The sequence below is a fragment of the Notolepis coatsorum genome, assembly GCF_963971535.1.
Source record: "Notolepis coatsorum genome assembly, chromosome: 9".
Taxonomy (NCBI): domain Eukaryota; kingdom Metazoa; phylum Chordata; class Actinopteri; order Aulopiformes; family Paralepididae; genus Notolepis; species Notolepis coatsorum.
In genome coordinates, this window is record NC_140173.1 from 110,057,125 (window position 1) to 110,081,202 (window position 24,078).

Below are 24,078 nucleotides of genomic sequence, written 5' to 3' on the forward strand. Positions count from 1 at the left end.
GCAGGTTGTTCCATTGTACTCGGTAGGGATATCCTCTTTCATTGGTCGATGTTGACCACTCCCCCGATCCTTAGACCACGCCCCCTTAGGCCACACCCCTCAGTGTATCTCTTGAACCGTTTGTCATAGAGACTTGCGGGTTGTGCCATTGTACTCGGTAGGGATATCCTCTTTCATTGGTCGATGTTGACCACTCCACCGATCATTAGACCACGCCCCCTTAGTCCAGAAAAATTTCAAAAACTCGGAAGTCAGAAAAATGTCAAAAACTCGGAAAAGCCAGAAAAATTTCTAAAACTCAGAAAAATTTCAAAAAGTCGGAAAAATCTGAAAACATTTCAAAAACTCTGAAAAGTCAGTTTTTTTTAAACTCTGAAAAGTCGGAAAAATTTCAAAAACTCGGAAAAGTCAGAATTTTTTTAAAAACTCGGAAAAGTCTCATTCCTGAGTCGTCATTTTAATACGTTTTTTTGTTTGTCATAGAGACTCGCGAGAGACCCTCTCCCGTTGGCCGGCGGTGCACAGGCGTCACCCACACTTTCACAATTTCCCCCGCACGGAATTGTCTAGTTGGGATTACTTTTTATCTCCACCAGGTGGGAGCGTAATACAAGTGATTGAGTGACTTATGAGGTGTCAATGAACTCAGTAGACTATTACTTTAATTGTGTGTGGCGTGATAGTATAATAGTTTAGTAGTGTAATACCATGTAATAGTGCAATGGTGTATAATAGTATGTATAGATTGTGTCTGATTTATGAAATATTGTAGGCATGTTTGCTGTGAGAAATGTGTGGCTGCCACCTGGTAGATTTGTGATCTACTGAGCACACCTTTCTAGTTTAGGAGTCTATATTTCAATCCGATACATTTCTCTGTGTGGAAACACAAGTATTAGCTATCTCATTTCAGTTGGAATGCCGGCATCCAGCCACCATACCAGTACGGCACATGATCAAAGTATGGACATGAAAACCACTGATTGTGAATTATGTCCTCATAGTGATTAAACTTGGAAGTTAAAATAAATGGTTGAAATGTCTTATCACTTAATACGTTTGAGGAAGTTGGTCTACAAGAATAGAAAATAGGCTTGGTTTCCCTCCAGGCCTCACTGAGCTGGTGGATTAACAGGTGACTCTCCACTAATAGGCCACATTTTCTCCAAACAAAGACACCTTGGCCTTCACCCTTTGCTACTTGACCTGTAAAATAACTTGACTTTCTCTCTGCACAATTAGCAGTATCAATTATTGCAGACCTCCTATTCTAGTACCTTTCAAGTTTCTCTGCTGATAAAAAATAAAAATAAATCTTTTTTAAACCACACATCTGAATTGGTGATAGAAATGTTAAGTGGAGATGCAACTATTTCTCATTACCGTCCAAACATGAGCCGTGTATTAATACAGCTGCAATCAAGAGCTTAAAGGGGTAGTTCAGATTTTTGGAAACCTAGCTCCTATCAGTGATAATCAGTAGTCCTTTCTCAGCACAATCCATGCTGTTCCTCATAGGATAGTTTCCCACAAACTAATGCTAGGTCAAGAGGGTCATGCTCCAGTCTGTAAAATTTTACTGAAATCTACTTTGCGTGCAGTGTGGTGTACACTTCAGTCAGCTTATACGACAGGGGCTTGACCCCCTTGACCTAGCATTAGTTTGTGGCCAACTAGCCGGAGCTACTAAGAGGAATGGATTGTGCGGAGAAAGTATTCTACCAATTGACATCATTGGTAAGCAAGAAATAGGGCCATCCTATTAATATGCAAATTGAAGCATAGTATGTCACAATAAAATAAAAAACAGTCTCAACCCCACCAACAAGGTAGTCAAGTCACTTGATTGATCGAGGAGCATACGGTATGTCAGCTATATACACTGAAGTCTTCACTATAACCACATTAGCATTTATAGATTATACGATATCATTATACAAATGGAGGGTCCAGATAATCACTTTTAAGACATTGTTAGTAGCAATTCATATTTCCTTGACCTAGATGAGTAGATAAAGAATGCCAGAGTAATCACCACATAACACAGCAGGGCCACCTTCAGATTAGTCTTACTGCTGACTAACGGTAGACCCCATACACACGACACAAACTCCATGTGTCTTAAGACGTCTTGGTCCTCTATGGATTTGTGTCTGGCCTCTTTATTACACATTTCTTTTCATTTGACCATAACCTTTTGGCACAAAAAAAGAAATAAAACAGATATCGCTCACAGTTGCAGTCATTTTATTTATTCCATTTAGGAAAATTATTATTTTGTAACAAACTCCTCCAAAGTTCTATTTATCCCTTTAAATACCCGTTGCTTATAGAGAAACAGGTTTATCTATAAGCATCGACAGTCTGAAAATAAAGTTAGTAGCCCTTGAATTACATGTGTAAAAAATCTATTCAGAGGCAATAAATTCTATATAGTGTAGATTTAAACTATGTTTAAAAAAAGAGCCTTTGGTAGCAGTCCAGTATGTGTCATTTAGTTTCGAGCCCTTTGAAAACACAAGCATCTCATTGAAATCTAAATAAACAAGACATTAACCTAAAACCACAAGGTCCACATATCAGAACAAAGAAAGTGGTCCGTTGTTTTCAAAGAGAGGGTGAATTATACTGTATTTAGCCTGTGGCGGTAGACCGCAAACTGGACAGAATTAATTTTCAATGACATAATGGCAAAATCAATGTCAAAAATGTAAACATTTTAAATGAGGTGTTGCTGAGCCTGTTAGAATTAGGCTCTTCTTTTACCTTGTACAACACATTTTCTGACATGTTATTTGCAGAAATAGTTTTATCACCAACAACTTCCCAGTGTGATCAGGCCTGCAAATTCCCAGGATGGTCTCTAGAGGGAAAGAGGCCGGCCAGTAACCGAAAGGTCGCTGGCTCGATCCCTGGCGCAGACAGGAAGGTGTATTCCAGTTGTGAGCTGGTGACTGATCTTACATGCGTCTATACTTTCCGTAGCCGCATTTCTGGCGGACGCTCTCTGATTGGCCACTGACTGACGCTCTCTGAATGGCCACTGACATGTTTGCCAATCGCGTGACGAGCTGTATCTTTGCCCATTTTCGCGTCGAACAGCTTGCAAACTACCTGGTGGTCTATCGTCACGCTCCAAGACAAACTCTAACCTTAACCAACTTCGAAGAGTGCCTAAGCCTAACCAGTGTAGAAACTGACGTCGGACAATCAGAGAGCGTCTGCCAGAAATGCGGCTACGGAAAGTATAGACGCATCTTACATCTACGGTGTCCACCATGTCTGCCAAAACCCCTTGAGCAAGGCACTGAACTCCTAAACTCAGCAATCAATGCAGGTGACCCTGCGCTCTGACCTCTCAAACTGAACAGAATATGCCCCCCCCCCCAACTGATGCTGACCAGAGTGGTCTTTTTTTTTTTTTTTTTTTAATCAGCCAAGCTTGAACATTACATAGGTTTTAAAGATACAATATTGTGTTGGCTTGCCAGGCACATTGGCAGCGAGGTGAAGAGTTGCTGTTCCTCCTTCAGACAGTAGTAGCTGGGTGGCGAAGAGTTGTTCCCTGAGAACCCAGACTTAGCGTCAGAATTATATCCTTGAGTAGGCTAATGCTCCAGTAGGATTACATCATGTGCATCTCCGTTTCATTCAAGACCGGGAGGGCAGGACGAGGCCAAAGTGGAGCACCAGAAGTCCATCCTATAGGAGGGGAGAGACATTACACATAACATGGATAAATGTCCATATTCACACTCAATATCACCGTCTGTATAAGTCCTTGTGTACCGGTGTTCCCCTCTACATCCCAATTGCCATTAACGCTATACGTATGAGAGTCCACACCTCTTCACAATTGAGTACCTCAGATGAAGAACCATATAACTCTGTATTAAGAGGAACACTGTTTTCAAACTATATTACCGGTATGTAAAAATGGTAAGTTAAGAGTGTTGGGTTTATTCATAGTTAAAGACAGTAGAGTGATTTGGATCGACTTTACAACTGCAAATACATGTGCTGTCCAAAACATTTAAACTGAGTTATATGGTTCTTCGGGCCAAAGGTTCAATTATTAATTCTTCTTTTCTTTTTGGGTGCCGCCATAAATGATTCAAGCTTTTGATGACTTGTGTTTAATCATGGTGAATATTTTGAACAGGATAAAGGAATACAAGGATTGCAGCCTATACTTGTGAGTTGCCGTGACCCATAAAAATGCTATTTGATGTGCCGTGTGTGTATTCTATAATAGAAAAGAATATATAATTGCAATTATCTCGACTGATATTGCGATATGATTCACGATATTGGAGGGAATGATAGCTTTTGCCTCATTATTAAAATGTTCTTTGATAAACAATCAAATGACCATGGTGTGATTTGCAGGGGGATCTGTACCACACAACGTGCAGCACCACAATATACATTTTAAATGGTATTCTGACACATTTAGCCTTAAATATTGCCCCTCCTGTGATTTGGATACAACGCTGATTAATCGTCCTGCCCTAGTGTGTATTCATAGTATTCTCATGACGTGTCATGCCTACCAATATGGCGCAATGCCACAGCTCACTGGCCACGGTTGTCATGTAATGATCAACAACAGTTACTTGATTGCAACCAGCTGTCCATGTTGGAATGCTATGCAGTTGACCCACCTGTACAGCGTCCTCTCCCATGGAGTCCTGAATTTCTTTGAGAGACTGGTAGTCGTCCAGGAGGTGGTCTCCGCAAACCACGTCCACCTGTGGGACACACAGCAGTGTTACAGTAGGGAAAAAATAAAGGAAAGAAATCCATAGCAAATAGATTCATTTGAATCGAATCAAATCTTAAAATCCAGAGATGGATCTTTAAATCGATTGTATCGACATGTAGATGTCTCTAGTTTGCCTTGCACCAAGTTTCTGCTGTACTACTACGGAAACTTAGTGCATTCAAGCCTAAGTGAATCGGTATCAAATCGAAATTCTAATACAATTTGAAATCTGGTAATCAGTGCCGATACTCAGCCCTATTATATAAGCAGCATAGATTTATTTGTGGTGGCCCACCACAATATCAACCAAGCCCACCACAAATAAACGTCCAGAACCGTTTAATAAACCGTCTTGCATGTGTCCAGTCCTTTCCACTCCCCGTCCCAGCACTACCAAGTAGTTGTGGGAAATACTGCTAGATGCTCATCTGTCAAAGAATTCTGGAAATAACTAGCTTTTTTAAGATTTAAAAAGCTGCAGTAGGCAAACGTCAGAGAAATTAGCAAGGGCACGTTTACTTGGTTTCCTGATGCGACCCTGGGACACCACAAGCCAAAAACATCCGATTGGCTAAAAACAGCTCCCTGCATCAATAACCAATCAGATGTTTTTGGCCTACTAAGTGGTGTCCTGGGGTCGCATCTGAAAACAGACCACCATCACGTCCCTCGTCAAAAAGTAAACGCAGTGTGCAAAATCACCTGCCGATCAGGGGCTGGGAAATATTTGTTATTGTTCTTTTTGCTAAATTCTGCTTAAAGCTGCTGGTGCCTCTAGGAATCTGTGGAAAACCTTTGTTATGTGTGCATGGGTTTGAAAAGTGATGCAGATGCTCCATTTCTTCTGGGCGGGTTTCTTCTGCAACTTTAACCTTTTTGGTATTATTCGCCATTTGCGTGCATTCAGGGATGATTATTTTAACACGAAGAACTGATATTTAATATGAACTAAATGTGATTTTGCATACATAAGCACACATCAATATCTAAGAGGGGGAGAAATGTATATTGATAATAATAAATATGATATTAATTTCCTCTATGTAGTCTAGTTCTAACTAACTCATACTGTAGGACTAGTTTAACTTTATTTGTTGAAGACAGAATGAAACTTTTTAAGTCTGAGCCTTATGTATGTCACCCTTCCTCTGTCCTCCACCCCTCCTTCGTTTGCCCTTTCAGACAGGCCAGGGGAAGGGAACAGCCTAAGCTCTAAATCCCTTCACATGTGTGTTACAGCTTAGTACACTTACTGGCGGGGGGGCGCTTAAGAACCTACAGTAACCATGACATCAAGTGAATGTAAACGTGGAATAGTATTCATTTCACGTCCTTGCTATGTATCTTTCTCTGTGCTGAAAAGATCAAATATCCAACTGGAAAGGCAAGTACTTTTCTCCCTGTTAACATTCTAAAACGCTCTCTACCTTGTGTCGGAGTGTGTATGTCTGTTTCGCCAATAAAAAAAACAATTCTACAAAACAAAAAAAACATATAGTAATGCTATCCTACTGGACGCACCTATTTTGATTATAATTTCCGTCATTGAAAGAGTATTAATAATAGCTCACTTACTCAACTGCAGACAATAGGAGGTATTTCCTTTTACAGTTATGCCTCCATCAATCGTTCATCACGGCTTCGACTACCTCCCCATGTTCCCTTTATGCCAAGGCGGGTTCGCACCGATCTCCTGGATGATTGAATCCATGACTGCATTTTCTTTTTCTTTTTACTATATTATGGTTGATTGTGAAGCACTTTGGTCAATCTTGTTGTTTTTAAACGTGCTATATAAATAAAGTTGGATTGGATTGGATTATGGCTAAACTAGTCTGACACTCGCATTAGAGTCTATTGACAGGACTTGTTTTATTTGGAATATAATGTATAATCATTGATGTCATTCTTTATATAGCATATCAATTGTTTTAAGCTCAATAAACACAGATGATATTTGACCAGAATTTCTCCCATTTGTCCGGGACATTGAAATCTTCCAGGACAAGTGGAGCGGCACGAAGCAGAAACCCTGAACACGATACCACAGATGTCATATTATCCAGGACTAGTTAAGCAAAGTATGAGGACCAGGGTCCCGATGACCCGATGGCTAGGATGCACACACCAATCCTCCCTCACCTCTGCTTCTTTGTCACTCTACACTGGCAAACAGAAATGCCCTAAAATATAAATATATATAATAATGTTTTCATAAAGTAAAAATCAAGGTTCCCTTTAACTCAATGGACACCAACCACGTTTATATATGCGTTTGGCGGGTTAGGATTTTAATATCCTATTCAATGTCAGGGACCCGTATGTTGCTGGTAGAAGGCATACTGCAGGGGTGGCCACGGCTCTTTGCCCGCCAATGTGTGGCTCCTCCCTCCATTAAAAAATAGAAAAATTCATATATATATTTTTTTGTCATTCATTCCATAAGACATAGAATACACATTTACAGAATTTTTTTTAAATGGTTAATTTGCATGTTCTTGGTATCTGATTCTAGGGACATCTATGGATCTCAGGGAATGTATTCCCAGTGTCAGAAATATTGTGTATGTTACTAGGCTTGAGTAAATTGTAATGAACCAAAAGACCACTATAAGTCTATGGCAGACCTGGGCATTGTACGGCCCGCGGGATGATTCTGACCGGCCCGCGAAAGATTACATGATAATTAAAAGAAATATATATCTTTTTTTATACATTTTTTCTTTTCATGTCAACATTCACACGCACAATATACGCTTACCTAGGATTTTACTTGATTCAACAACAAAGCAGTCAGGGCAATGGCAAGCTAAAAACTGTCGAGTGTGGTTTTTCCCCACAACCGAGGTAGGTAATAAAAAAAAAAAATTATTTGCAATTAATTTCAAGGCAACTAGGCAGCAACAATCTCGAACACATGAAAACCCTGAAAGAAGTCAAACCATCAGCTGATCACCGGCACAGGTACTCATCCATGTTAGGAGCACTGCATGATGAATTTTCAAGGCGTTTAAGATTTCAAAAAGGTTGAGGATGAAATGCAGCTGGTTTCCTCTCCCTTTACCTGCAGTGTTGATAGTGCACCCACTGATGTTCAGCTTGAACTCATTGACCTGCAGTCTGATTCACTACTGAAAGAGCACTTTAAGTCAGCATCACTGCTAGAGTTCTACTCTGCTCTCAAGGAGGAGAACTTTCCAAACATGAGGAGACATGCTCAGAAGATGTTGGTTCTCTTTGGATCCACCTATATTATGTGAACAGACATTCTCAGTCATGACGTTTACCAAGTCCAGGTACAGATCCTCTCTCACTGATGAACATCTGGCAGCTGTGCTTCGCATCTCCACCTCAGACATGCAACCTGACTTTGATGGACTTGTTAAAACTCAACAGATACTGGATTTATCACTGAATGAAAAAAAAAGAACTGAAGAACACTAAAATGTGGAAATGGGACACTTGATATATATTTTTTTTTTGCACAGTTCTGAAAACATTAAATGTTTAATATAGGCATGAAAAGTAAAAAAGGCTACAAAACTGGGACACTTTTCTTTACACAGTTCAGTGACATGTCTTGTTTATTTTGGCTATAAGATGATGTGATGTCTTTAGAAAGCTAAGAAAATCCTTGTTTCAATAGTATATGAAACTCAAAATAATAACTTTATTTGTATAGCACTTTTTCATACATGCCCTTTGTTATTAATGTTTCACATTTTGTTTATCATTTTGGAAATAAATTCTATTTGAATAAATAATATTTTTGAAAGCTAACCTCACCTTTTAATTGCCAAATAATAACATACACTCTTACCAGGGGTCAAAACAATGCCATTTACTGCTTTTTATATAGAAATAAAATGTATATTATGCATAATTGAGTTTGGAATTTTGGCCCGGCCCTCCAACATATTTTCAGTTGCTCATTCGGCCCCCCGGGAAAAATAATTGCCCACCCCTGGTCTATGGAGATGTTCCCCTTCTTTGCAGGGCTATAACTTTTTAAATTGTATTGCTAAATTGACATTACTATGGCCCATTCAACGTCAAGTATCTATCGTTTAGGATGTAGCAACGTTCTACTTTTTCATTCACATATTCATACTAAAATACGGTCTAAAGTATAAATATGTTTTTATCGTTTTCTGCAGCATTCTGCAGAACGCGAGTTATAGCCCTAAATACATATATTAGATCATCAAATGTAGTTTGATACGATTGACGTCAGATAAAAAATTTAAATTGTACAAGGTCCTACACGTCATGCCTCATCATCTGCTGGTGACCGGAGGGGGGGGGTTATAAGTCCGTGGCCGACGTTAAATAATTTATTTAGTATGGGCGATATATATCAGAGCAGATTATACGTTTAATAATAATCAAACACGCTGAAACTCACCGCAGCTTCCTCGTAGCGTTGGGCGATCAGCGTCGAGCAGAAAGTTCGCTATTATGGGATGTTGATATATGCGATCCATGTCCAGGTTGTATAATGCTATATACGTCCAAATCATGTTGTTTATCGAGTTATTGGCAACGGATCGCTATCCAGTGTGTCGAGCTGGAGTCCCGCTAGCGATAGCGAGTAGCCGGACGAAATATGGTTGAGCACCACTTCCGGCGCGTCACTTCCGGTTTTGGCGATTCGCCGATCGGCCACCAGATGGCGGTCTTGAACCGTTGGAGAGTTGAGAGGAGATCAACAGCAAGTCTCAAGTCTCCGTGGGTGAAATATGATTGCCATCACAGATTTTTGAAATATTGATTACGGCGTCATTGGCAGATTACGCATGGCGAGCAATGACGTGGTAACACGTTCTTGGCGAGAAAAGGGTTAATAAAGGGAAGATGATTAAAAAGAAGGTTTTGTAGATACAGTACTGAATTCTGCCATCCGGACACACATGCAATTTGAAATATGATTATAGAATATCAGGCCTATAAATTACAATATTATGGCCAAGTCGCACATCTATGGATCGGGCCAAATCTCCCCTTTCCAATGGCAGAATTCAATCTGGATTTAGTATCACCAGGTGTGATTCACAAGTACAGTTACTTTTTTATAATGTACATTTCTCCAAAATATTTCATCAGATTGCAAAGCCGTTTTTTGCTAGACGTTCACAGAAAGGTAGAGAAACTAACTGTCTTCTGTATTATGGCAATAACATTCAGGTTTGTGGGAGATAATCCCGAAAAATAAGAGAAATAAAAAAAAGTTTATCCAGAGGTCAGATGATTGAGCAGGGTAGGGTAGTTTTTCGAAATTCGAAAGTCCATCAAAAGCCCTGGGTCTCTTCCTTCAAAAGACTACACTCACTTTTGGCTGCGCCACTTCCTTCCGTCAATATGCGCCGGTTTCCGACTCAATGCCCTGAGATTTCTATAATCATATATTTCACTAATAACAGTTACAATCATTGGTAAACAAACGTAATGCTGAAAATATACACTTTGACTGCTGTTTTGACAGGGTTAGGGTCTTTACTCTTGGCTACATTTGAAAAGAAAACGCAAAATTAATTCATACATTCTGTAGAGATGGATTTATGGCCCGATGTCATTTGCGGTCCAGTACCGGACCGCTCAGGCTTAAAAGATTAACCCTGCGAGGCCGAAATAAAAAAGACATTAGCAACATCAGAAGCCAGAGGTTGGGACCTATAAACACATGAAGGGTGCCGTGACTGAAAAAAAGGTTGAGAAACGCTGGTATATATGGTGTGGCTCTTTGCGGTACCACAGTAAATTTTGCAGCCAGATCCTCCCAGGTGGCGGTATCGAGCACTCTTTGAAACCTTGTATCTTGGCCTGTGCGTCGATCAAATGTCTCCGGGTCGGCTTTTTTTCCCCGGGCAAGCTGAGCGGTTATAGCGGTCGGAGTGAGAAGGATCAAATGCTCCCGAATCCCGATGCATGATGTGTGGTGGATTATGTTTGCAACACGATGGACATCAATACTTGGAATTGCGATCAGATAATTGGAATATTCTTTTTGGGGTACATCATAGTCAAGGTAAGGGCTATACGATATCAATCTTGCATTGATCCAACCATGTCTTCATATCGATCCGAACGTGTGTGTGTAACGTTACTCCACAACGTATGCCGTTGGTGACGATCAAAGCATCAAAAAACGACCCCCCCCCCCCCCCCCCCCCTTCATGCATTCATGATGAAACATAATACCTATGATATGGATTTGAGAATAATAGCGGGTCCAGGCAAGAAACGGCAACGGTTATAGTATAATACACGCATAAGGCTATTCCTCAGAATTTCGGGAATTACCCCAGACCAATCTAAAACCATACTCATATTCACCACGGTATAAAGCAGGAATGTATGGATGACATTTTTTATTTATTTTTTCACATATTGAACGATAGATACTTTATGTCAAATGGGCCATAGTATTGTATCCATAGTAGCTATAATATAGAATATAGTTATAGCTCTACAAACAAGGTGACTCACTCCTATCTTTTAAAGCGTGGCAGTGCTACCACAGGGCCAAGGCTAATAGCTGGCAGCCAATGAGTTAATGACACTTCATGGTCTCATTATGTGTAGGCTACACCCACTGACCTGGCAAGCAGGGCCGAGTTCCATTTTCCTCCTAATAAACAGCTCTACGTGGCGGATGGTGGCCTCCCCCGACACACGCACATAGCGCCTCTCCAACGGCTGCAATGGAACAGAAGATGATACATTTTTCGTCAATTGAACCCTTGAGATGAAACTTGAAATTTTGTATACATCCCATACGTTTACAGTTGTAAAGTCAATCCAAAATAATCCAAATGTTTTAGTTGTTTAGTGCCTTGCTCAAGGGCACCACAGGGGTGTTAGGTTTGTAATGCATGACTAAACTGACCCACCAGATGGTCTGTTACACATTAAAATGGTTTGGAATAGGGCCAGCACAAAACATTGGCAGGTGAATGGATCAACCATCTGTCCATCACTGACTTTGCTCTTCTTTCAATGAAGACACACCCTCCAGTTCTGATATAACAAATGTTATAGCAGCAGCTAACCTCTTCAACAATCGCCCTCGTCGTTTTTGAACAAACTCCACACAACGCTCTTCCCGCTGTTGTCACCCCTGAATCACACCTGTAGCTGCCAGTAGTTCCTCAAACCCGCTGTGGTTCAGGCACAAGCGCTAACTTGGAAGCCTAACAAGATGGATTCTCACATGATCTCGTGACTGGATTTAGTATCAATGTGAGCTGCACTGTTTGAAGTCTTTGAAGTCCCTGCTCCATTAATGGTAGTGTTTCTCTGTGACACAATTGTGATATTTACAACAAATGAGGTACGATAACATGATTTGAAAAGAGCTTGCCTTTAAGTATTACCTTGTAGTTGTTGATGCCTTCTTCAGCTCTAAAGAAATACAAATAAAATAAACATACAATGGTTATTGAATTGTAGCTATTTATAAGGAGGTAATTGTGAATTTAACACTATATGGCCCTCTGCTGGTGAAAGTCATGAAGTACAACTATTTCTATGGACTTTTCACAAAGTACTGTGACATGGGGTTTCTTCCTCACTTTATTTGGCAGCTTTGTTCCCTTTTCACTGAAAGTGCCCAGACTAAAGAACTAGACAAACTTTCACCAAATAAAACAGACAAGTCTTCATCGCAAGAAGACATTAACACTTTCAGTGCCAGCAGGGGGCGCACGATTTAGTGCCACCATCCACTTCAATGATAGCGCTCTCATATTTGCGAACGCATAAACTACATCTTAAATTATGGCTGTGTCTAATCTGGCCGTCGCTTATCAATGACTTGTTTGCAGTCAACATTGTCGAAACGGTTTTTTTTTTTTTTTTTTAAATCGGTTCATTTCCGTTTTATACCATTTTGCAAAACCCTAGTTTTTTGAAAGTTTCAGGAAAATATAAAGATTCTGTGATAAACGCCCTTTACTGGAATATTCTGGAATACACAAAAAACGTCATTTTTCGGCCTATTTATGAATCGTTTTCAAATAAACTATAGAATATGTGTACTTATGCACTCTATAGAAGCGGGCTGAAAAATCAATTCTCATTTCCTGATCAGCATACACACACGGCACACATTGATATCTGTGAAAAAAGCTCTGATTATCCTAAGACTGGTAAAATAGATTCCTTACCTCAGATGAGATGTTCTCCAAAAAGATTATTCCAATTCCTGATCGCCATTCCAAATATCGATCGCGTTTATTGATCCAACGCTGGGTACTGGAAATATGTATTCCACGCTGTTCTGGGGCTCTGCAATGAATCCGATCGTCTCGGGTGACTTGTCTGAGAAGTAAAATGAGGAAGCAGGATTTTTTTTCCCCCATGAGTTTCATTCAATCCATTCCAACGGGGTGCAGTACCACAGGGAGAGACGATAGGGGGCGGTATTTTCCCAATGGAGCTCAGAGAGAGTTTGCAGCACTAACGTGAGGCTAGATTGATGAAATATGAATTCAAATCGCTAATAAAAAAAAACAAGATCTATCGTCGTTGGCACTGAACGGTCGGCATGAACAAACAAGATATCTCGTTGTTGGCACTGAAAGTGTTAAGAAGCAGGTGTAGACCGATAGACAGGACAGTGTGGCCTCCTCCTCCTAATGCTGAATGAATTACAGGAAGTCTCACCCAACAAACTCCAGCAACAGGGACACGTCCAGCTCTGGAGGGATGGAGAACACCGACTGGTGTATCACATCCTTCTTCTGTTTCCGCTGGGCGGGACCTAGTATAGAGGACACCATCACTGCATGGTGTAGAGAGAGAGACACAGACAGACAGACATGAGTGTGTGTGAGAGAGAGAGAGAGAAAGACAACAGCTACAAAACCATTTACCATTATTGCTACAGATCTGTCATCTTGCTTTGAAATCTCAGAACCATGTTACCTTGCTTTGGAACCTCAGAACTATGTCACCTTGCTTTGGAGCCTCAGAACTATGTGACCTTGTTTTGGAACCTCATAACTATGTCACCTTGCTTTGGAACCTCAGAACTATGTCACATTGTTTTGGAACCTCAGAACTATGTTACCTTGTTTTGGAACCTCAGAACTATGTTACCTTGTTTTGGAACCTCAGAACTATGACCTTGCTTTGGAACCTCGCGACTATGTTACCTTGTTTTGGAACCTCAGAACTATGTTACCTTGTTTTGGAACCTCATAACTATGTCACCTTGCTTTGGAACCTCAGAACTATGTCATTGTTTTGGAACCTCAGAACTATGTTACCTTGTTTTGGAACCTCAGAACTATGTTACCTTGTTTTGGAACCTCAGAACTATGACCTTGCTTTGGAACCTCGCGACTATGTTACCTTGTTTTGGAACCTCAGAACTATGTTACCTTGTTTTGAAACCTCAGAACTATGTTACCTTGTTTTGGAACCTCAGAACTATGTTACCTTGTTTTGGAACCTCAGAACTATGTTACCTTGCTTTGGAACCTCTATGACCTTGCTTTGGAACCTCAGGACTATGTTACCTTGTTTTGGAACCTCAGAACTATGTTACCTTGTTTTGGAACCTCAGAACTATGTTACCTTGCTTTGGAACCTCAGAACTATGTTACCTTGCTTTGGAACCTCTATGACCTTGCTTTGTAACCTCAGGACTATGTTACCTTGTTTTGGAACCTCAGAACTATGTTACCTTGTTTTGGAACCTCAGAACTATGTTACCTTGTTTTGGAACCTCCAGGCCTCTCAGTTTGTAGAAGTTATACATTCGGTTTCTCTCCCCTGCAAAGCAAATATACACGGTGTTCAACTGAACATGATCAACATGAACAGAAGGTGATATATATGTAGCCTAAACATTTGATGCAGGCACAAGGTAGAATAGCACAGCAGTGCAAAAATCACACTATAGCCCAATAGTGTATTATTGCCATGATACCACAGTATTACGTTTTATTAATAACTGTTGATAACTGCATTATCAGGAGATTTCACACACTCCTACACAGAGTTACCACCATTAGTCACTCATGTTCATGGAAATTACCAAAGAATGCAGCCATAAAGGTATGGTTTCCTTCCGGTTTACTTTTCTGATAACTACAGCAATGCATAAGTCATACATGTTCAGACAAGCATAATATTTGGTTATTTTTTTATTTGTGATACTGTAAACATGCAATTCAAATGGCCATGGCGGTGCAGCATAACAAAGATCCAGTTGCCAACCATTTTTATAATCATGTAGTTGTTGCACTTGCAGCCCTATTATGATCATGTGTGCACTTACTTTCTTCTAAACATGGAACCATTTTATAAACGATATCCTGCAGCTGCCTGTCGGGCCTGGAGAGGAGAAGGAGAGGAGGGATGCTCATCTGATATGTTTAAATCTGACAGATGTGAGTTATAGGTTTTGAGTGAACAGTTAACAAAGTCACGTCAATTTGTATTTTACAATGCATAATTGTCAGAAGGGGGGGGGCGCTATGTGGGATTAATTCAATAGCGGTCAACAGTTGATGCTTCTACAAATAAAACAGTAAACATTGTTACAGTATGTGCGTCAGAACAGCATGAAGTGTTCCTATCTAATTCTTCAATGGGGACACGGGACTGACACCGGTTCCTGACAGGGAGCGAGCGAGCGAACTAGAGACGAAATCGCGCGCGACACTGTCCTGATATGAGGCGGCGCGTGTCCGAGTGTGTCTGTGTGTTACCTGGAAGCACACGTGGGGGGGGGGGGGGGGGGCTGCGATTCTTGACCAATAAAAAGTGTTTAGGGGCGGGACTCGGCCGCGTAATCGCTCAACTAGAGACACAGCGAGCGAATATCTGAGGGGTGGACGACATCGCTGCTCAGTTCGCTGTCGCTCGCGGCAGGTCAGGATAGTCTGATTGAAACTAATACATTTTAATCATTTTCGCAATCACGCTCGCTCGCGTCGCTCCCTGTCAGGAAGGGGTGTGAGGCAACATACTCTCATGGGAGCACTCTTCAAAAAACTGATAATAAATAAGCGCACTAATGTTTTATGGGTGGGGTGATGAGGGTTTGAAGACAGGCATCAAAGAACTTGGTTGTGTGTCTTTCTACTCTGATATATTGTGGGTTGTGTGAGAGGCTGCGGTTGTGTAATTTAAAAAAAGGAATACCACCCCTGTGCCCCAGGACAGTTACCACCCCTGTGCCCCAGGACAGTTCAGTCAGTATGGAATACCACCCCTGTGCCCCAGGACAGTTCAGTCAGTATCTATGAACATGCACCACTCTCTCCTAAAGCTAGAAATCAGAGATAGAACCCTCCAATCTGTGATGTTACTAGGATGTGAAATCTGGGGGTGCACCATAGACACTGAAAGGGGCTCTGACTATGAGATTTATATTCTGGCATTGTGAGAAGGTCTGAACCAGAATTCAAACCTAAATTAATTGCAAGAGCTCACACAAACATTGTATGGCCTCACACACATGGACAGTAACAGATTTGTATGTAAATTTGTTTATTTATAGTTAAGTACTGCCATGTACTGTGTATTATCGTGAAGGTTATGACTGCTTTGCATGTAGTGGAGGAACAGTCACTTTTATAGCTGAAAGTGGATGGGATGCGGACCAGCTAGCCTAGCTTTTGGCCAAAAACTCCTCTCCTGGAGTTGAGCTAGGCTAGTGGTCCGTATCAAGTTGTTTTATTTGTCACATATAAGGTACATGTACATGTTGGTTCTGTATGACCCTCCTGAGATTGTGCTTTATTACAGTAAAAGAGTAAAAGACCAAACACTATACAAAATATATAATATCCGCTTCCATTAATTTGAGCTAAGCTAGGCTAGCTTGCAGTCAGATATGTTTCTGCTGAATGCACAGAGAGGAAATTGGTATCCATCTTCTTGTCTGACTCTGGAGAAGACGGTAAGCTGTCATAGGGCTGGGCGATAAAACGATAACGATAAATATCGCGATAAATTATTTCCTCGAAATAAACATGAAACGTGGTCGCAATGTTTCGATATATCGATTTTCCAAGTTTGGCTCCGTTCAGCCTCGGCTCAGCACACTCACTAACAACAACCAACGTTACGTGATGACGTGCTTACGCACCACAGCTCAGGACTCAAGGCTGCTAAGATACTTAGCTTGCACGGCGCTATTTTATATATTTACGTGCAGAGTATGTATGTGGCGTGAATTCTGATGCCACGGTTATAGTAGTGTGTGGTATACGGTGGACATCGTTGCAATGTATTGTGGCGGAACAGAGTATTTTACGGATATTTATTTAGTACATTGTCATGGAATACATCGCTTGGAAACGAAGCTGGCTAGGATACTTAGCTTGCACGGCGCTATTTTATATATTTACGTGCCGAGTATGTATGTGGCGTGAATTCTGATGCCACGGTTATAGTAGTGTGTGGTATACGGTGGACGTCGTTGCAATGTATTGTGGCGGAACAGAGTATTTTAGGGATATTTATTTAGTACATTGTCATGGGATACACTGCTCGCTCTGGCTAACTGCTAACGTGTGCGGACTGATGACGACATCAACTCGAGACATTCACAGCAGAAAAACAAGTCTATTAATAGCCCGTCCATCGGCGCCGGGCATAAAAAGTTAATTAAACTTGACAGACATTATATCGATAATTATCGATATCGAGTTATATGAAAATCATTTTATAATTTTATCGCAATAACGTTTTTGGCCATATCGCACAGCCCTTACCCATATTTCCTATAATGTTGTGAAGCACAGAACTCTTGATTGACTGTTAACCTCTTAAGGCCGAGCGGTCCGGTACCAGACAGACAATGACATCACGCCATAAATCCATCTCTACAGAATGTATGAATTAAGTGGTCCGCACACTGCGGGCGATTTTTGCCAGGCGACCGATTTTTACAGCAAGGCGACAGACAGAATTGTATCGCGTCCATTGTTATGAATGAGACAGCCCACACGGCAGGAGATTTTGAAGCGACGGTCGCGCAGAAATGTCTGTCGCCTGGCAAAAAATCGCCTCGATCCTATTTTTTGAGGAGACGGCAGGCGACACAGCAAGGACAATGAGGAAATAACATTACTTCTACTGGTGTATCATTTGTACACCATTAATTTATCAATACATTCATTGATCAATAACCTACGTATTATTACCATGCTACTTATGTTCATTATTATTAACAGGAACAATTTAAATAAACAACGTTAGTTGGAGAAGCTATAGTGGCCGCTTGTCATTAACTAATAAATGAACAATGCGCCACGATGCACCTACTAGATGTTTTTATACTCGGGTAACAAAATAAGTTGCGGATGTTGACAAGAGTTTAATGTCCAGGCTGCAGCTGATGTGGTTTATAAGGTTTATTGTCCAAAGAAAATGATGGTTGAGAACATTACAGCGTCTTCAGTAAAAAAACATTCTCTCTCAGCGGGTGCATAATACTTGTCCAATCGGTGGTAATGAAGGTATTGTAGTGATCAGTCATGCAGTAATGTCAGGAAGAATGAGGAGAGGTTGTATTCGTATAGGTGGATTAATTCCAGCTCAATATGGGTTTAGTTCCCTCGTAATGCACAACACAGCTACCTGCTAATACGCTCGCTTCACAACAACCTAACGTCCGGTCCGTCCTCTGATATCTCCCTCCGGGGGGAAACAAGTAACCACACCCCCAGCTAGACAGAGCGACACATATAGCTTATTATACCTGAACGGTCGGCTCTGGTGTGGGGGGCCAAGCGATTGTCGCCAGGCGATCGCATCGCCAGGCGGCGTCACTCGCTGGCCGTGTGCGGACCACTTTAATGTTACGTTTTTTTTCTCCAAATGTAGCCAAGAGTAAAGACCCTACCCTGTCAAAACAGCAGTCAAAGTGTATATTTTCAGCACTACGTTTGTTTACCAATGGTTTTAAGTGTTAGTGAAATGTGAGTTATAGAAATCTCAGGGCATCGAGTCGGAAAAAGGTGAGGATTGGCGCGAGGATTTGGCGCAACCTAACTTGAGTGTAGTCTTTTGAGAGAAGATACCCAGGGCTTTCGAATCCTCTTTATTTTCTGATCATAACTCACAGCAGGAACTAACCTGAACGTTATTGCCATAAATTATAACGCAGTTAGTTTCTCTACCTTTCTGTGAAAGTCTAGCAAAAAAACGGCGTTGCAATCTGATGAAAAATGGTGGAGAACCTTTCATTATAAAAAAGTAACTGTACTTATAGTAGATTTCATTCACGTTTTTGCTGCATGCCTGGTGATACTAAATCCAGATTGAACTCTGCAATTGGAAAGGGGAGATTTGGCCTGATACATAGATGTGCGACTTGGCCATAATAAGGTAATTTATAGGCCTGATATTTAATATCATATTTCAAATTGCATGTGTCCGGAAGGCAGAATTCAGTACTGTATCTACAAAACCTTCTGTTTAATAATCTTCCCTTTATTAATTTGCTTAGATTTGCGTACATGTGATCTCAAGAAGGTGCTGAATGAGCTCAGTGACAATTTTTCATGTCTGGTAAATTTTTGCATGGTTGGTGCTTGGTGGTTAGCATTGCTTTGGTTCATTACATTTTACTCAAGCCTAGTAACAGACAATATTTTTGACACTGGGAATACATTCCCTGAGATCCATAGATGTCCCTAGATACCAAGAACATGCAAATGGACCTTGTAGAAGTGGAGCAATCTTCCATTTATTTATTTTAGGCAGATTTTCAGAAAATAGGGCTAGGGCTTAAGAGGTTAATGGATGATGAAGTGGATCCTAGGGTCGGAAGGTATATACAATCATCCATCGATATTACACATAAATAAATAGCAGCAGTATGAAATATGTAAAAGAAAATAGACACTTTTCTATTGCACTTGTAATATCCGTTTAACTAGCCTGCAAGGTTAACAAGCTAAGAAACGCATGTCTTGAGCCTAGGGGTGCTATGTACATTTAGACCTACCTGATGTTGTAGAGTGGCTGTGTCTGGTGAACCACAATGCTGCAAGTGGGGCACCTGTTGCTCAGGAAGAAGTGCTTCACTATGCAGCTTTTGCAAACTGGGGGAAGGGGGCAAGCAATATGACAAATAGGAATATACAGGATGTCATAAACTGATTCTGCTTTAGGTGCAGCATGAAAGGCAAGCTCAGTTCAGCAACATTAAAGACAGGCATCATCATTAGACATATAAGACTAGCAAGATAGACAATAATCAAGACAGACTGACACAAAAGCTTGAGCGCGGGTACTAGCCGTGTGAACCAGACCGTGCTACGGGGACTGTATAGAGTCAGGAAGGGGTTTACTTACAAATCAGTTGCAACCTGCCTGGGGGCACCTAATCTATTTTAATCTCCTCCGAAAACTCATCACGGGCAGTACAAAGTATGTGGAGACGATTGGAATAGATTGTTACTGATTAGTTAAGTGACGCCCTGTCCCTGTAGCAGAATTGGGTATACATGGCAAATTCTCCCCCAGAACTATGTAGGGTTTGGCTTTAAACGTGGTGTGTATTTCTGCAACGTTAGCCGAACTCACATGTGTGTAGACATTCTGTTATTGTGGCGGCATCGATGAGGAATCCACAGCAAAGAGCACAACGAATGTATGGGTAGAACTGGTTCAGAGGGAGTTGGGGCTGTACAACAACAAAACAACAAGTCAGCCAAACCAAGGTGAATAATTACAAATACTTTGCAGTTGCGGTCACTCGTGTAGCCAGCACACCTTTCTTTAAAAGGTTTCCAAATGTCTCCACTGTAATTAACATTAGCAGTACAGTACTAAATACCTGTATGTCCCTATGCCATAAATGTCATGTATGTTGTGCATGTCATAAATGTCACTATGAATTGAAAATGGGGGACCCTGATGTAAACAAGACAAACGTCTTTCTCTGGTCTGCATCCCCTTAACAATTGTGTGTATTGAGCCGTACTGTATTGTACCCATTCTGCAATCTGTTAAATACAGTTTTCATTCATTCAGCATATAAGACCAATGCTATCGAGGTAGTATTAAGTGACGTGACTTAACGTTACCTCGTCCTCTGATGAGTCAGACTCGTGTTTGTCTGGCGAGTCATACTGAGAGTTTGAACCCGCGGTGCTGGAACTCTGACGACTGTCTTCCTGGCCATGTGTTGGTGTTGACATCCCCGACGACTGGTTGCCCAGACTGGACCAACTTTCAATTTCCAATGCCCCCCTCTCCCGCCGGGTCTCCCCCATTTAGAATGATAAATTAATTAGCGTCCTCAACTAAACAAACATACAAAGACAACCGTTGCTCTCGTCGACGAGGTGGTCCTCGCTCGTGCCGCCCCGGACTACTAGAACAGCAGGCGTCGCTCCGTGACGCTGCTGACTTGACTGAGCTAACAGTTAGCTCGGCAGGTTAGCTTACGTGCTATCTCAAAGAGTAGAAAGGAAAAACACAAACGTGCGCTACATTAAATACACGCCACTTTAATAAGGAATCGATGTCATATTCCTCGATGCCACGCCAAAATAAACCACCCCCTGGCTGACACTTTTAAACTTGTTCGTACAATAGTTGACTTCTGAAAAGAACGGCTACAAGTTCCCTCGAGTTTCAGCTGCTTCCGGGATTAGTGACGAAAATTGCGGCAAAACGAGCATCCAATGACATAGTAAGAGGAGGAGCTCTTACAAACAGCTTACAAATGGGTACAAACAGCTGACTGTTACATTTGTGACATATACGATATGCAAATATACATTAGATCCTAACAGAGATTATATACATATGATGGGGAGAAGACTGTACATTAGCAGTTTCGCAATTATGCCACATCAATGTGGAACGCCCTACCCAAAGCTGTAAAGGAATGTGGATCACTACCCACTTTCAAAACCTCTCTCAAGGGACACCTACGGGAGACTGCAATTCAACACTGGCCCCTGTAAATATCCTAACCCAACCCCCTCCAATGTACAGTCATTTACCTAGTATGGTTTTGTCAATAGTTCAATGTACAATTGTGTTTGTTTGTACAGTGTCTCCTCCCCCCCCCCCTCAATGTACAGTGTTACTTGTTTATACAGTGTGCCCCCCGCCCCCCCCCCCCAACCACCTCCAATGTAAATTACCCAGTATGGTTGTCAATATGTTGTCAGTATGGTAGTCCAATGTACAATTTTGTTTGTTTGTACAGAGTCCCCCCCCCCACCCCTCAATGTACAGTTTTGCTTGTTTATACAATGTGCCCCCCCCCCCCCCCCCCCCCCCACCTCCAATGTAAATTACCCAGTATGGTTGTCAATATCCCAGTGTACCCAACCCCCCCCACCCAACCTCCTCCAATGTACAGTTTCTACGTCAAATGTATATACTCCCTTTTCTTGACTCCTTCTGTATCACAAACAGTACTGTATTTGCAAATCTGGTATGTCATAAATGTATAGATGTAGCAGTACTGACTATCTGTATGTCATGTATGTCATATATGTCCTGATGAATTGAAAATGGGGGACCCTGGTGTAAACAAGACGAAAGTCTTTCTCTGGTCTGCATCCCCTTAACAATTGTGTGTATTGAGCTGTACTGTATTGTACCCATTCTGCAATCTGTTAATAAAGTTTTCAATCAATCAATCAAGGGGGTGGGAGAAAAAATATACATACGGTGGGGAGAAAATATACATACGGTGGGGAGGAGACTGTCTATTTGGGGGAGGGGGTTCAGAGAGATTGCGCATGGTCACTGAGTATTATAAAGTGTTTGTGATTGTACCACAGTTTCATATTAATGTACAGTTTCATATTAATGTACTTATATACAGGTATTTATATACAGGTAAGGTAAACACAGTGGATGAGTTCGGAGAGATATTGGCACAATGCGAGGTCAACTAATTTATTTATTACACAATACACCACATCTTATCATTGTCTCTTTGCATATCGTATAACTTTTATATCTTTAGGCATATTCATTGATTGATTGAAAACTTTAATTAACAGATTGCAGAATGGGTACATTACAGTACAACCAGTGATGCAGTGGTGATTTCATAAGTGGTTGCACAGTGTTTTAATGACGTCACGCGCATAAATGTTCCCTCGCATGCGCACAGAACAGCTCCAACCTGTCGTAATGGGGAGTTTAGGAGAGGTGTAGGATTCAAACGCAGGACAGTGTAGGGTGAGAGAGACGAGGCAACGAGTCGACGTTCCAAAATAATAGGCTTTACTGAGCAAGACACAAGGATACAAGTTACAGGGGAACCAAACAAAACCGAACTTCAAACACAGAAACAAAAACCTCAGCTGTGCTGGAAAGTGAGGCTAGGAAGCAGGAGAGGACTCACGGGGAAATACAGAATAGCACGGCAGGATACAGGGGTAGACAGGATAGCACAGAAGGGTACTGGAACAGGAAACAATGGCGCAACACTGTTAACAGGGGGGCGGCACGTATATATACAGACACTAATTATAATTGACAAGGAACAGCTGGGGGCTGACAGGCTAGGACACATGAATATCAATACACACGAATACAAGGGAAAGAGACTAGACACTAAACTAACAGGCAGGAATAAATAGAGACACAAAATAATAGGTAGCAAGGGATTAAACATTGTAAACATAACAACACTGGGAAAACAGGACTAGACCAGGACATAAGAATATACACAGGGAACACAGGGCTGGACTAGGACATCTGAACATACTGGGGAGAACACAGGACCGATAACAGATACAGGGGGAAAACAATAGAAAACACAGTCAGCAGGCTCCAGACAATCGCCTGTAGTACCGCAAACAGAGCGCCAGAGGGTGGCAGAGGATAGTCTGTGTTCAGATAGTTCAGATTGTTCCTGAGGCGATAATTCAGATTATGACAAAACCAGCATTATGATTAGAATGATTATTATGCATAAATAGTAGGAAACATGTTTGTATAGGAAATTACTAGTTTTAGTTTAGTTTTTGTAAATATTGCCTTTAAATAGAGAAGCTGAAAAAGGTAGCAGGATCACCAGGATGTAGCATTCAATATATAAAGAAATTATATTGTCAACAAATATTAATGTACTACTCAACACTGCCCCTACACCTCCTCAGTCATCAACGGTTAAGTGTGAAGAACTTGCACTATTCTTTGACAACAAAATAACCTTGATCAGGGCCAGCATTACTCATGATGGAAATAAAGCTGATTGCAGCAAACCGCGCAATGTAACCATGAGAAGATTCACATGCATCACATTAGATGTACTCTGCAAAACTGTCTCAGAATGTAACTCCTCCACCTCAGACATTGACCCTATA

At 41.2% G+C, this 24,078-nt stretch overlaps 1 protein-coding gene across 1 annotated transcript; it reads right to left on the bottom strand.

Moving 5' to 3' along the window:
- Positions 1-2,244: 2,244 nt before the first annotated feature.
- Positions 2,245-21,371, bottom strand: pcgf6 (polycomb group ring finger 6). The gene is made up of 10 exons (XM_084321666.1): positions 20,821-21,371; positions 20,318-20,417; positions 19,737-19,833; positions 15,051-15,106; positions 14,483-14,542; positions 13,430-13,547; positions 12,139-12,166; positions 11,363-11,461; positions 4,665-4,751; positions 2,245-3,702 (listed from the first exon to the last, which is right to left on the bottom strand). Exons 1-10 carry the CDS (start codon positions 21,007-21,009, stop codon positions 3,652-3,654), a joined length of 885 nt encoding a protein of 294 aa, XP_084177792.1. The 5' UTR covers positions 21,010-21,371; the 3' UTR covers positions 2,245-3,651.
- Between the last annotated feature and the right edge of the window lie 2,707 nt (positions 21,372-24,078).